Source organism: Pecten maximus, chromosome 13 (assembly GCF_902652985.1).
Source record: "Pecten maximus chromosome 13, xPecMax1.1, whole genome shotgun sequence".
Taxonomy (NCBI): Eukaryota; Metazoa; Mollusca; class Bivalvia; order Pectinida; family Pectinidae; genus Pecten; species Pecten maximus.
Genome location: NC_047027.1, coordinates 36154191 through 36170461, shown reverse-complemented (window position 1 = coordinate 36170461; position 16271 = coordinate 36154191). Strand labels below are relative to the sequence as shown.

General features: G+C 35.9%; 1 protein-coding gene and 1 long non-coding RNA gene across 2 annotated transcripts; both read left to right on the top strand.

The window, feature by feature from the left end:
* Positions 1-6445: 6445 nt before the first annotated feature.
* LOC117340724 lies at positions 6446-7933 on the top strand. Its single transcript, XM_033902487.1, has one exon. It carries the CDS (start codon positions 6446-6448, stop codon positions 7931-7933), a length of 1488 nt encoding a protein of 495 aa, XP_033758378.1.
* Positions 7934-11697: 3764 nt separating this feature from the next.
* Positions 11698-15551, top strand: LOC117341099. Its single transcript, XR_004535549.1, has 4 exons — positions 11698-11984; positions 12617-12788; positions 13148-13279; positions 14000-15551. It is a non-coding gene; the product is annotated as an uncharacterized LOC117341099 (long non-coding RNA).
* The last annotated feature ends 720 nt before the right edge of the window (positions 15552-16271 follow it).

Sequence of the window (16271 nt, the reverse complement as noted above, 5' to 3'; positions counted from 1 at the left end):
ACAGTTCGTATATATATGGTTGCATAATACATATGTGGATCGTGGGTTTGGAATTCGTGCCGATTCCCTGTGATATCGAACTGGTAGCTTGACCCGTCCTGAAAGGTTGCAGAGGAACGTTTGCTAAAACAACCAAACGACGTCGTATTTAACCAAACATCCTAAAATCCATATAATATCCTGGGGCTACTCGTGACAGATCACGGATAGAAATGACCTTGACTTATGCTCTATGTCGTATTTTTTCTAGATAATCTTGTTGATAAGCTGTTGTCGACTCTGATTGTCGCTTATATTACATCGATACCCGGTGTAGGTTTTTGTGTGAGTGTAACAATCCTGGTAGTGTGGTGTTATCAGACGAACAGTTAAGTCGATTGACGTGAACCTAAGGTTAACAAAGGTGACAGGTTGTTTTCGCCTGTATTTCGAGCAATAAACATGTTTGTGTATTGGTGTTACGGTATAAGATACAAACTTTATTTTCCAAAATTGAACCCACATGGAGGCATAATCAAATACATGCATTTCCCTATTTTGCCCCGCCCCTCAGTCCCCTAGGGGGTCAGTCCCACCATTTGTATATATTTTATCTTCGATTCAAACATATTTTGTTATCATACATTTTACAGTCGGATTTGACACAAGTTATCACAGCTTAGTTAAGCCTTCTCCTCCAACATAGAGAGTGCACAACGTTTCTATCGGACGCAGTCACACAAAACAACATGGACAACCGGACAAGATAAAATTATGTGACGGGGTTTAACAACGATAGTATAATCTTATTTAGTTTGTTGCTTCTAAGACATTCAAATCATTATTAAACATCAATTCTACCATGTTTGCTATGCAACGCCAGTTTTGATTGGTTTAAAACCATGTATTATTTTCCAATAACCCACGCTCGTGCCAATAATACACGGTCGTGAGTCACGGCTGTTACAATTTTATATATCTAACATTCACCCGTTTTATAAAAGGGTACCATAGCCGAGTTGGCTAATGGGTTAGTCGTTCAATAAACCTTTATCACGACGCGAGTTCGAATCCTACGGTGGCCCCCCTTTTTTTATCCCTTTTTTTTTATCCTTTTTTTATCCTTTTTTTAATTTTCAAAATCAATGCCATATGATAGATGCTCTTGATCGTAGTACTGTATTGCCTGTATATTTCATCAACAAATAATGCAATACCCAAGAAATAAATTACAAGGTTTTCCCGGGATTTCTTTGTTGTTTTTCTATTAGAAAGAGGTCGATCTCAGAACTAAACACTTAACAGTACATGGTAGAATAGAAATAATCAACTTTGACTCGTGTATTGTTGCAGGATATACAACTCGGACTCGGATATTTTGCAATTTTAATTAATAACTCAGGCCTGCGGCCTTCGTTATTAATTCAATTGCAAAATATCCTCGTCCTCGTTGTATATCCTGCAACAATACACGAATCATCGTTAATTATTTCTTAATTAATCAAGTGATGCATGGCCTAATTTTATTTAGATATTTAATTTTGTGGCTTCATGATATGTAATGAGAAGCAATCCTATACTTTTCCATAGACAGTTACATTGTTGCTACAATAGAAACCTGTGTGCATGGATTTACACGCATGTAAATATACATATACGTAATAAGTGACGTAGAAATGGCACTTTGAAATACGTTCGTTTTCCCGCCAAAATTCAAATTTCTCCCAAAATGCACTTAATTTCCTTCTTCTCCTATATTTTTACACACACAGATTTGATATTTGGCACAGTGATAGCATGTGCGGGTGCCTACAAATCCTATTAATTTTCATTGACATTGACCTTTGTTCAAGGTCATGGAGTCCAAATGATAAAAAATCGAAAATTTCAAATTCTTTTAAAAACGGTTAATTTTTATCATCTATCGAAGAAACTGCTCTTATGGAGATGTATGCAACGTTTCAAGCTCAAAAAAAAAAAAATTAAAAAAAATAAAAAAGGTACTGCACTGCATTTCGAATGTTTTCATTACTCTGACACATACAGACTTTATGATTAACATATCAACAACATGAATTGCTGGCTGGTAATGTCATGCAAATGGAAGGAAAGGGAAACGAACGGAAAATGGAATCTAAATAGCAGACGGATGTAATATATGTTAACTGTTATTAGACATTTCCAAATTTGTCCGACACGGACCACTCGTAGAGACACTGATACTGACTTCCAACTACGGGATGTGTCGAAATACATCAGTTTGATAGAATGGCTAAAACAAACAACGTTTCCTTCTCTCATTTGTATCATTATATTCGAATAGATGTACTCAAGTCATCTGACTCGGAAGGATAGAAAACATGGACAAATGTTTTTATGAGATACACGGAACGTTATACACGATACATGAAACGGGATACACGATACAGTTAACACGATAGAGGTACGAGATACACGGTAAGGTATACACGATACATGAAACGGGATACACGATACAGTTAATACGATAGAGGTACGAGATACACGATACACAGTACGGGTCACACGATACAGTTAACACGATAGAGGTACGAGATACACGATACACAGTACGGGTTACACGATACTTAAAGTGCCGCCATCACACACAATTAACCACAATATCTTAAATCATGTAAATCAAATCCATGTTAATTTCAGGCTATTTCGTTTCAATGGAATGCACGATATCTTATCATATAAAGTAAATTTCGTATTAATTAGCCTCTGCATCTAATGTCTTTAGGGACTGGATAACACATGCACCGCACCAGGAGAGATTCTGAATCCACTGTCCATATGCATTATATCAATTACATGCCTATGTATCGCACACGAATGAAAAAAAAATGCATGCATGGATTATGATTTTGTGCAAAGTTCCTGGGTATCATGCATGCATACATTTGCGAACATTTTTTTGTTTTGTTTATATCCCGAGATATCTCCCAAACATCGAAGTCCGTGTCGATGCCAGCGGTCCCTGTTAGGCAAAATGGGAAATGTCTAATGATTTCAAGAAAAAAAGTAGCATTATCACAGTTAAACGTTCAGTCATATATGCTCGACTTTGTATACATAATAAAATACACAGAGAGATAGGACAAATAAATGAAATCACACAGTACAGACAACAAACTTAAGATTTTAACTTCCGATACCTTGTCGTTGCATGATATGCTTCCAATTATTCCCCTACGCGAAACGTTAGTTATAAGAGTTACCTCCCTTCAAACAGTTTCTTTGATATGAACAGTGGCCCGGGAAATCCCCGCTGGAGAATCCCTCTCACCTATCTTTATTACTACGCATTCTATTTTTAATAGGAACGCATGCCTTTGTTTTCCAAATATCGAGACCTAACCGTTCACTCTCGTGTGAACGAAGTACGTGTTCCAAACATCGATTCCCCAATAAAATTAATACGTATCTCACAAAAACACTTTCTTTATGGACTTGGTTCAGGTCAAACACAACCTCATTGGCCGATATTTTAATCTTTTCACCGCCAAAATTCAAAATTATCCTTAAATCTACACTTGAAAAGTCTTTCTCTCAATACTCTCCCACCTACAAACTTAAAAAATGACATAAATGACTGGCTACAAAAGGTATGCAAATCGTTGACGATCTATTTCTAGTAATACGAATCCAGCGAACAACTGTTTGTTAGTCTCCAGTACCTATATTGGACAGTAATATATATCTATTTAACTACAGTGTTGTTTGAAGAAGAACCCACACACACTACACACGTAGATATGTTATATTCCAAAAGAAACTCAAACGGATTAATTTGGATTGGCCAATCACCCAGCTGTGATTTTATATAAAAAAAAAAAAGAGTCGGGTGCAAAGGGTGATAACTCCCACAAAATTGGCTGAATATGTACAGTACTCGATTTTGCAGTAATATGATGGATGCTACACATTAATTGTACTTTCTGAGTTGATAGTGTGGTATTGTTCTGAATTCAGACACGTTCTTTTTTTTTCTTCACTATAAACGTTTCCATGTGTTTGATTCACAATTTATCCGAAGTCAGTGTTTGATATCGCTCTCACAGCTAGTACAAATCATCGACCATCATACAGATTGGTAAACATGTAATACATTTGTATCTCATGCATTCATGAAAGATTGAATGTGAACATTGTTAACACTTCCGTACCTCTAAAAAAACAAATACAGCGACTGAATAAATAAAATAAAAGCCCCACAATGACTGCTCCCTCCTTAAGGTCATTCCCGTCTTATAAAATATGACTAAAAGAGTGGCCGAGACGGCCACTGACGCAATCAACTGAATAAAATAATAACATATTATGAATATGACAATTTTAAATCTGTATCAAACCATTGTATGATGTTGTAGTCAGCTTCTGTCATGTGTTCCGATTAGATTTTCTCGGCTCCGTCATCGAGTTGAGGAGGGTTCCTTATCTCAATCTCAAATCTCGTTCTTTATAGAATATCTTATACACGAATTATATCAGATATCTTATATAATTTTTTTTATAAGATATCTGATATCTTTTACAAGATATCTCATTATTATAATTATATAAGATATCTTATATGATTTGGAAAATAAATTCCTAGATTAACATTGCTCCGTGAATAAATGACAACTTGGCTTGTCATAATGTTTGTGTACAGAGCCTTAGCAACAGAATTATAAACACTATTAATAACACCCGAACGAATTCTAGGTACTGAGAATAAGCTGGTCACAGGGGCATGTCACAATATTTCCTAATTATTTTGAAATTCGATAAAACGGCAAAATTATTCAATTGGGATTGACAATAAAAAGAGATTGATATGTTAAGATAAAATTTTCAGGCGCCTTCAATTTTCTCAAATGTATTAGCCATAAATAAGTTAAGAAACTTGGATAACAATTACAAAATAAATTTCCATTTGTACCAGTGTTGCATGAAAATATAATTGAGTCGATGTATGGTGTAAAATGGTTTCGGTTGATAGTTTTGATCAATTTTAGAAAATTTGCTAACATCTGGGTTGGCTTTTTGGTTTCCCCTTTTGTTGGCCCTGGAGTGCTGTTATTTTTCGGCTGATGGCGCTGGGATTCGGAGTCTCCTCTACGGTAAGACGAATTCACATAATAAAGTTATGGTAATGTATTACTGAAATGAAATTGAGGCTTTTCTTGTAAAACCAATTTCCATGGTGTAATACTTACCACAACTTTAGTGAGTCCCACCCTTTTTCATTCCTCCCCTTGACTCACTTTATTCTGTGCTTCATCAGTTCCATGTTGGGATACTGAAGAGGAAGTACCCTGGGTATGTGTGCACATCCTAGGATTAGTGGGGCCTCCCAGGGTGTGTGTGTGGGGGATTTCTACCTTGTATTCTCTTATACAAATATATGGGTTACTGGTGGTATTTCAATGATTATGGCAAAATACTCCCATTTAATTTATAATTCACCTGTCTTGGAACATGCATTACAGTCAACTAACATTCACCTTTCTGGTTCCAAACTTTTGACATTTAGTCTTCAAAAACAATAGACAGGAAGCAAAATAAACATTATTATACCTGTACTAGGATACGGCTCGTTTTCCTCCACCTCCATATTTGTAGATGCCAGTATGATTTATTTTAAGTTCAATTACCTCTCTCACAAGCAGCCGCCACTTTAGCATGTACTTATCACACTCTCGGCCCAGAAATACGGATTTCATTTATCATTTTAGCTTTTTCAGCAAAGATAACACAGCTAGATATATTTTAATGTATTTATTTAATTCGTTTCTTGTTTACACAGGTTTTATTTTTATTTTTGTGATGAAATTCGACAATTACATTTAAATAAATAAGAAACAGATCGTAAATTATAACAGTTGACTGTTGGTATATAGTTTGGTATAAAAAATAATATTGATAGAAAAACCTTTGCCTGCTGAGGGTCGAAGCCCTTCCGCAAGTCAACATATACAAACTTGTGTTCTGACCTCCTGACACAACGCGAATTTTTCATATTTCTGTAACAAATGTTTAGGGACATTAGTCAATCCACCACAGTTGTCTGTGGTTCTTTTTTAATAGTTAACCCATTCAAGTCAGGCACCGTTAACTGTCAGTAATGTTGTCGTATTCTAAATTTAAAATCCAAACCTGTAACTTAAAATAGAACGTTCCGTCCCGGAAAACGACCTTCAGAAATAAAACTACAAATAGTACATACAAATTTATAGTGACTTAAACCGACGTTTACCAAAGGCGACATTACGACAGTCACACCGACACCAGTTTCTGTTTATTTAAATCTATTTGATCCAGTTACATTGATATACCATTTATATAATACACACCTGTAACTAAAAATAGAACATATGCTGTCCTATACCCGGAAGCTTATCTCGAATTCTGAGAAGTATCGCCGCCATATTGACAAACAGCAGCTAACCTTTTCGACATGGCGGCCCAGACACCAGTTCCTGGGTGTCCCCGCCATGAAGGGATAGGGTTTATTTATGTGTGTAAATCGTGTGAGGACGAGTTAATTTGTATGGACTGTGTTACAGACAGTCACTACGGTCATAAGATGGGCAAATTGACTGATTACGTGGCGGACCAGAAACGGGAAATACAGCAGTATGTTGACAGGCTTTCCAAAACCGACATTCCTAAAACCAAGGAGGATATTCGTAAAAGTGAAACAAACGGTGGAGGATATCAGAAAGTTATCAGTGACATTAAATGTCAGGGGAAACAGATGAAAGACAACATCGACACTGCTATAAAGTTGTTAGTGAAGATGTGTACCGAGCTAGAGAAACTGAATAAAAGTGTTTCTGAGAAAAACAGAACTGCACTAACCAAACATCTGAGGGAGGATTTGGAACCAAAACTGGACAGATGCCAGCAGGTACTGACATCCGGTACAACCGTTGCCGTCACTACATTAGCGCGGGAAATCAGGAATACCTCAATTGACCCTCCCTTTCCTCGACGTTTGCAGACATTGGAGTTCAAACCCGCGACCATCTCCACCGAACTTCTGGAACGCATGCTTGGTAAGGTACTCGTCGACGGAGAAGATCAGTCGTACAAACCGATTCCGACACCTGTGGTTCTGTTCGAGTTTAAGACGTCGTTTCCTTATGAGCTATGTCGTACATGTCTTACTGGTGACGAGGCATGGTTATCGTACTGGAAGGATGAAAGCGTGTATCGGGTTGACATAAAAGGCAGTGTAAAGGAGACTATCGACTGTAAGGTCAAAGTCAAATCGATCTCTGTATCCCCGACCACGGGTAGGGTGTGGTTCTGTGTGTGTGATGACCGAAGTATCCGGGAAATCACGATGGGTGGTGACATTGTTACACGCTTTAACGTTAACAACACACCACGTTCTCTGTGTATCACTAGTGATGACGTGGTGGTGGTGGGGATGAAGGGAGGAATACAACTGTACACTACAGACGGCCGGGTAGTGTCAGCTGGAGCGGGCCGTCCTTGTCGACAGGTGGCAGTAAGGCCTTATCACATGGCGTCTAGTTCTCTGACCGGGGATGTAGCTGCTGTTGATAGTGAGGGAGTAGGTTATGATGACTACATCGCTGGTAAGAAACCGGACAAACAGCCTCACGTCATCGTGATGGATAAACAACTAAACCTGAAGTTTCGCTGTAAAGACATTGGTACAGCCACATCAAACAGAAGTTCCAGTCAGTCATCAAAGTTTTACCCGAACGATGTTTGTTTTGATGGAGCTGGTGATATCCTCGTAACGGAATGTTTCACCAAGTCGGTACTACTGATTGACGGGAATACTGGACGCTGTATGAGGACTGTTTATACATCCGATGGAAGGGAACCATGGTGTATCAGTCTACACGAGGACGGTACCCTCTGGGTCGGACACCCGGACAGAAGAACGAAAATATTCAATTACAAATAGACATAAGACAGATATCCCTGTGTTGAACAATACACAGTGTCCTTCAAATGCTGTGGATACGTGTACACGTGTATGTGTTTTATTTGAATAATATCTTGTTCTAAATTGACGATTTCTTTAAACATTTGATTTCAAAATTGTACAAATGATAAGTTACTGATTGGTTTACCAGTTTATAATATGTACTTTTAACAATATATTGAATTGTTAATATATAGTCATCTCATTGAAAAAGAAAAAAAGAAATATTGTCAACTTCAAAAATAGATTAGGAAAAAATCTAACCAGATAGCTAGTTTTAGGACTGTCACAACCAATTCTGCTAATCAGCTTCCGTTTTTTGGGAACCGCGTCCCTAAGGAAAATGAGTTTTTGGGATGTTAGCTGAGTAATTAACATATATAATATGCACTTAAATGTTACTTATTTCATTGGCTAAATTTATTATTGATATAAAGGAGATAATTAAGTCATAATTTGTTTTACCATGCATTATTATTAATAATGTGTTTGTATTCATATTCTCTGCACTGTACTGTTTACGAGAATAAACAATTGCCATTATATACCGGAATAAAGAGTAATTTGTCTTTAAATTTAAAAATATGTAATTATGTATACACTCCCACTAAAATTAGAATAACATAGGACTACAGGCGAAAAAGCGGAAATTTTCAGGGTGAGAGTTACTGGTGTAAAAGGAGCGGATTTCCACCCCAAACCGACACCTTTAAATATTATACCCAGGTTCACTGGCAAATATATACACAAACTTCAGATATATAAGTTCATGTAGTTTTATTAAGATAACACTATGTAAAAAAAAAAAAAAAAAAAGAAATACAAACATAGGGAAAAAATTATCCAACTCACACACTCCAAAACACATACTATATGACAACATGACAGGAGTGTTTAGTGAACTATCGGCCACGTGGCCCTACTCCTATAAAATACGTCTTCACAGTACACGGCAATACTCCTATGTAATAGACGACGGTATCATAACCTACACAGCTAATTCATAGTCTAAATTTACTGACAACTACATGACTGACATGAAACCTACATCTATGGCTGTGACTGGTAAACTATTTTATTCTCTATACCCTAACAATTATTTGAAGCAATTATTTGAAGTGGGGGATGTTCCTGTTTGTATGTTGACTGGGTAAGCTGACTAGTCAAGCTTGTCTCTATATATGTTGTGTATTGTGTACCCCGATGAAACTAAAAACTGTAGCTCTAGCATTTTAGCGTGCCAACCATATCTTAATTTTAGCATGTATTCTATTGAATATTCCAGTGAATGGCGTTTCAAATTGTTAAATTAAAAAAAATGTGTACATACGTATATATCAAATGTATGATAGTGTTTTGTGTTGTCGGAAAAGAGCACTACAAAAAAGACATGATCATAAACAGGAATAGTTAAAAATGCGGTCTACTCATTTATGATTTAATATAGCCAAATCAGTAACCAAAGTATATTATACTTGAAGACAAAAACATCTAAATGTGTATGTACACTTACTTTACACAAAATATCGAATACTGCCCGATCACCTGTTTAGCAACCTGACGACCAATGGGCCAGGCCCAAGTAAACTCCAATATTTCGTTTCAAGGCATACGATAGGCCTATTTCTTTGCTTTTTCTAGAAACCGATACTTTCAGGCAAAAAGCAATGTACCATTTCGATAATGATAATCTGTACCTAGCAAAACAACAATAATGATTACAGGGTGTAATGAAAATATCAATTACAGTATTTATTATCGGTAAGCTCCGCCTTACATACATCTATTTGACTAGAAAAATTATTTCTACTTTATTACAAAACCTATCATGATCTCCGGATAAAATAATGTTCTGCTAATCTGTGTATTTTTCGTTTTGAAATTCAAATAACTTTCTTTCTTTCTTTCTTTCTTTCTTTCTTTACAGCTGTACTTTACTAATGGTTGAGACATGTAACATTGAAGCAGTACGGATTATTTGAAATATCTTAATTACGGATGAAGTAATAAATAATTATAATAAATTGACCCCTTCCCATGGGATTTTGACAGAGTCAGGATTCATTAAATCAAAGTTGATCACTATTAATTTGTATCCAGGGAACGTATGTGGTATTTATATGGTATGTTTTTTTATTTCACTTAGCCACCTTTTGTGTGGAACAAGAGGACATATCTATACAGTAGAGTGATTCACGTATTCTTAAACACTAACTTTGTACATCCTTAAACTACGGAAGCCAGTTAGGGGTCACAGTGAAAAAATATATTATGTCGTAATAACGACTTAGTATCTCGTAATAACGACTTAGTTATGTCTTAATAACGACTTAATATCTCGTAATAACGACTTAGCTATGTCGTAATAACGACTTAGTATCTCGTAATAACGACTTAGCTATGTCGTAATAACGACTTAGTATCTCGTAATAACGACTTAGTATCTCGTAATAACGACTTAGCTATGTCGTAATAACGACTTAGTTATGTCGTAATAACGACTTAATATCTCGTAATAACGACTTAGTATCTCGTAATAACGACTTAATATCTCGTAATAACGACTTAGTTATGTCGTAATAACGACTTAATATCTCGTAATAACGACTTAGCTATGTCGTAATAACGACTTAGTATCTCGTAATAACGACTTAGTATCTCGTAATAATATACCTTATCTTAGACAATTTATCACACTTTTTTTTTTAAAATTCAGTTTTGAGGCAATGTGTGGGATAGTTTCCACTAACCATTTTCATACTACCAGCAGATTTATCTGCATGGTGCCCGCTCCGGAAAATTGTGGCCTATTCCATAATATTGATTTTTCTATTGGTTATTAGAAAAAAAACTTTTTTTATCAAATCTTATGTTTTCTACATTGTAAATACTGTAAGACTTTCCTAAATATAAATACCGAAACGACAGTAAAAGAATAATATTTACACTGGGTAGTCTATAATAAATAGCGGATTCTTACAGAAGTTTGCAAACAAAATTTGTTTCATACCCCGATGAAACTAAAACATAATTGACATCAACGCTTATAATTAATTTTTGAAAATGATTTTCTAATTTAAAACATGTTTTATGTACAATTTTACTGGTTTTAAATGGGATTCTTTTTCTCAAATCAATACGCAACGTCAATTGTCGTATTGTGACGTCACATTTTTCGCGCCATTCTCGGAATTTCTTTCATAGAAGAATGAAAAGAATTTTTCGACCAATCACATTTGAGTATTTACCATGAAAACAAAGAAAAATTAATTATAGAAGAATGAAAAGAATTTTTCGACCAATCACATTTGAGTTTTTACCATGAAAATAAAGAAAAATTAATTATAGCGATGTGATTTTCATACACACACACGTACACGTACCAAGGCTTGTATAAACTTAATGGCTATACCTAGCATTAGCCCGAGTTTCCCCTGGCCCTGACACCATGTCTGGTACATTTGTACCTACACCAGACATGGTGTCAGGGCCAGAAGAAACTCGGGCTAACCTAGCATTTAAGTTGTCAAAATAATGGTTTTGTTAAAATTTAATAAAACTATGAAGGGAATTAATTACGGTCCGCGCTATAATGTTAAAGCGACTATTCGGGGAAGAAATAGGTCAAAGTTGAAAAAACGGCAAATCCATAAAGAAAATACACTCTTATGAAAAATTCTTATTGAAGTTTTGGCGATATTTAACCCCTAGAATTAAAAAATAATAATTTTCTGGGGAATCCTCTCACTGTCGAATGACGAGATAAAATGCAAATTTCCCGCTTTGGGCGCATGCGCAAGAATCTAGGCAAGTAGAACGTAAACATAAGCGGCAGAAACATGGCTTCCGAAGCCAAGAGATGTCGGCCTAGAATTGTAACGAGTTCGGCAACATAGCGACGTAAATAGAAATGGTCACAGGTCAACCCGATTATACGACTGGGGAAACAACCCACTAGGTGGAAGACATTCAATGAAGAAAATAGTTTCTCTACAAACGAGCATGCAGCACGGATTCTTCTGGATAAGTGGTAAGCCCGTAGCCTGCGTAGGGTCAGTTCTATTCTATTGCCGCACATTTTATATCGTTATCAGAATGTAACTCGTAAATGTCCTTAATTTTGTTGACAAACAATGCATAAAGTATGTTGCTTAAGTGTAATGGTTATTAGTTTCAAGCAACATAAATGTAAATGATGTGTAGAATGAAGAGATAGACACATTCCACCGCCGTTTTATGGGGCCCCGTAAGGGGTAATTTATACGGGTTTTTTTTTATTGTTCGCATATCACAGCTATAGGCTATATTTATGCCACTATCATTTTAATTATGAAAAATTATAAATTGATGTATGACTGATGATTAATGTCAGACCTATCAAGCTTACTGTTTTCTTTATTAAATACAAAATGGTGTATGTGTAAAGTTCAGTAGGACTTTCCTGACGACTATCATATTACATGTAGGCATATAGGCCTATATGTTTCAGATATACAGTTGACTCATAATATAAACGATTTGCAAATAATATTGGTGTATGGCTTCAAATACAAGTGCTGTTTTGTTCCATTCTTTGAAATGTGGTAAAAATTACGATTTGTGGGGAAAAGATTATCATTATAACTTAGCATGCAGTACATAATTATTTTTATATTTTTCAAGTGCACTTCATTGACACAAGAAGTTCATGCAGGTGAAGACATCCCGACACCAGCTGAAACTTCTATGGGACCGCCATCACATGTGTGCACCCCTACACCAGTAACATCTACGCCTGCACATGCCCATAAAGAACCTATAGCTATAGATAGACCTCCGATGTCTCAGATATAGAGTAAGTTCTTGGATCTAACTATGTTGGATTTATAACCCCTCAAAATATACATTGATGTATCTTAATTTTTTTATTCAGTGTTCATCATTCCGTGTTGAAGTAAACTGTAGCAGGTCACACATATATGACATTGTAATTCCATAAATATTTTTACTATTTTGTTTTTTACAACATATTTTAACTGTTAGACCCAGCACCATATTGTATGGTAGGGTGAGCAGTCAAACATACTAAATTTATATTCTGTAATTATAAACATGCTCTGCTACTGCATGTCATGAATAGATAATACACCATTTCGGGCATATATATTTGTTTTTAAAAGAATTGTGTAATTTTTCATAATTTTAATATTTCAGAGCTCAGTCATCACACTCGTCTGATTTATCTTGTGTGGAAGCATTACAATCAGACTCCTAGAGTAACATTAATGCCAGCTTGCTTTCCCATTACCAACAGAAGGCTAAAGAGGATGACACCTCATTTATTGAGTAAGTATGTTGTGTTATTTTTGATGGTGTGTTCTTATTGCTATAATAATACATTTACTTGTATATATAGTAAAGAGGTATTGGTACGCCCAATTTCCCCGCAGGACATTATGTTCTGTCACCTGTCATCCTGCACACAGTCTGTAAATGGATGACCTTGCTGTCAATGTCATTCAAGGTCACACAGGTTTAACATCCTCAATAGTAAACTAAAAGGACATTTTTGTCAATAACCAAGAAACATATAATTATAACTGTAATATGCTGCTGTGGAGGAGTACTGGGGCGGCATCCGACGTCTGTCCCGCTGTCTTTCTGTCTGGCCATCCGGTGTCCACGTTTTACTTTAAACAACTTTTTCTCAATAACCAAGAGGCACAGGGACTTGATATTAGGCCTGTAGCATGCTGGTGTAAAAGGCTACCAAGTTTGTTCAAAATGAATGGCATTCATTCTATGTAATTTGGGTTAAATATAGGCTTAATCTTAAAACAAAATGGTTTCTCACTAGCAGAGGCTCTGAAACCTAATTGTATGCTGGAAGTTAATTGTTATTGATAAACCTAGCCTACTGTGATTTTGATAAAGCGGTAATCTTCATAGTATCTTCAGAAATAACTGAGATAACTTCAAAGTTGCTGTATAGCCAAGTGAGCGATACAGGTTCATTGGGCCTCTTGTTTAAATGAATTACATTGTACATTATCTTTTACTATCCAGTATACCTCAGACACATCAACCTGAACACTTGCCAATGGCTGAAGATCCCATAGAAATTGAAGAGGTTGATGTTGATGATGAGCTTGCAGAGGATGAAGGAGACATTGTGGAAACAGACACTCAAAATGATAGTGTTGAAGAAAGGAAATCCATATGCTTCCAAAGTGCTCTGTTGTAACTCACTACAGTTCGAATACCCACAACTTGTCAAAGAAAAGCATGTGGTGCAAATATCATTCTCCAATGGAGATATGTTGGATGTGCAGTACAGTTTAAATGAATTGGAGGAGCAGCATTTGGTTCTAGTCCTGGATCCTCTGGTTCACCTACATTTTCGCAAAGGTCAAAAACATTATCCTGGCTGACGATACACTAGCTGAAGAACTAAATTTATCAGTGGCTTTGGGTCCATCCTTCTGATTATATCCTAATACATAAAACAATTATTATAGAAAAAACCCATGTGGGTGGGAGTACTGTAGCATTCTAATGTATAAAAATAACTGTTTTTCCTTATTTTTGGTTTTTGAGTTGATACATTTTAATGCACTTATTAACTTATCTATTTTCCCTCAAATTTCATCCCAAATTTTTCGACTAAGGTTTTATTTAAGGTATGTATGCGTTTTTTGATAGTTTGTGGAAGTAAGTATGGTGTAAATGTGGTGTTCAATTTCAGAACATGTAGGAGGTAGGTGTTCACTTAATGGTGTATTGCAGGTGTTTACATTTCAGTACTAGTGTGTGTTTGAGAGTGTTCACTTGACAGTAAATGCAGGTGTTCTTTCAACATTGTGTGTAGGAAGTGTTCAATTATCAGTTTGCAGGAAGTGTTCACTTATCAGTTTGTGTAGGAAGTGTTCACTAGCAGTGTGTATAGGAAGTGTTCACTATCAGTGTGTGTAGGAAGTGTTCACTTATCAGTGTGTGTAGGAAGTGTTCAATTATCAGTGTGTGTAGGAATTATTCACTATCAGTTTGTAGGAAGTGTTCAATTATCAGTGTGTGTAGGAAGTGTTCACTATCAGTTTGTAGGAAGTGTTCAATTATCAGTGTGTGTAGGAAGTGTTCACTATCAGTTTGTAGGAAGTGTTCAATTATCAGTGTTTATACGAAGTGCTCACTTGTGAGAATGTGTTTGAGGTGCACGTGTGTACTAACATTGTGTGTAGTTATTATTAACTTATAATAACATTGTGTTCATAGATGGTTCATTCTGATAAATGTGTTAATCAAGTGTCTAGTTGCATATTTTTTCAATATTCTGTGAACTAAAATGAAATACCCCCATGTGTAATGTAAATACCTACCTAGAGAAACAGGTCTTATAACCATACCATTCACTTGGTTGGTTAAAAATTAGGTGTTCATACACATATGGGAAGTATGTTTGATGTGTGAGAGGGTCTGTGCATTTTTGGTAAAATTTAACACTTTCAGTGAGTAATAGTATAAATTGTCTCCTGAATGCTTTGGTAAAATGTCTACTGTTCTTTTTGTCTGTGTACATGCCAAAGAAATATCAAAATAAAAAAGATATGAAAAGAAATAATACAGTACTTTGTAATTGATTATCAACTAGTCAAAATAATTTGAATGATGAAGTAAATTGTGGATAACATTCATAAAACAGTAGCATACAGAAAGTCACACTACTAATATTACAAAAATATGATTATTAGCTTTGTATGATAGGAGCGCAAGGTTCATGTAGATCCCTTCTCCTTTGCTGTTGCAATGTCAGTACCCTGGCCCGATCCTCCTGCTGCAGCACAGCAACTGTACCACGTGCACCCCTTGGCCCCCTTCCTCTACCTCGCCCTCTCTCCATCATTGGACTGCTGTCTGCCCCGAGACCCCTTCCTCGACCCCTTAGCCGTCCACAGGTTCCTCCCCTCCTCCTTAATCCCCTCACCCTCCTTGGGGATGTATGGACTTGTGCATATTCATAATCTATCTGATGAGAAAGCAAGAAATTATTGTAAGAGCAAAACTGAAGGAAAAAGTTTACAATGCAATGCAACAGAAAAGTTTACTGATGAATTTTATATTGCTATGCATATCGAAGACAAAATATAAATACATTTGTATATACATGTATATTTGTATACATGTACATACTAATTCATTTATATATGTGTAACAATAGAAAACTAAAGAAATGTGCATGTTCAGCAACCAAAAGTAGGTATTCTAATACACTTCAGTTAACAAGATCACATAAGCCTGGTATGAAAATATGATTAGTCTATAGCTATATACTTATGCTCTA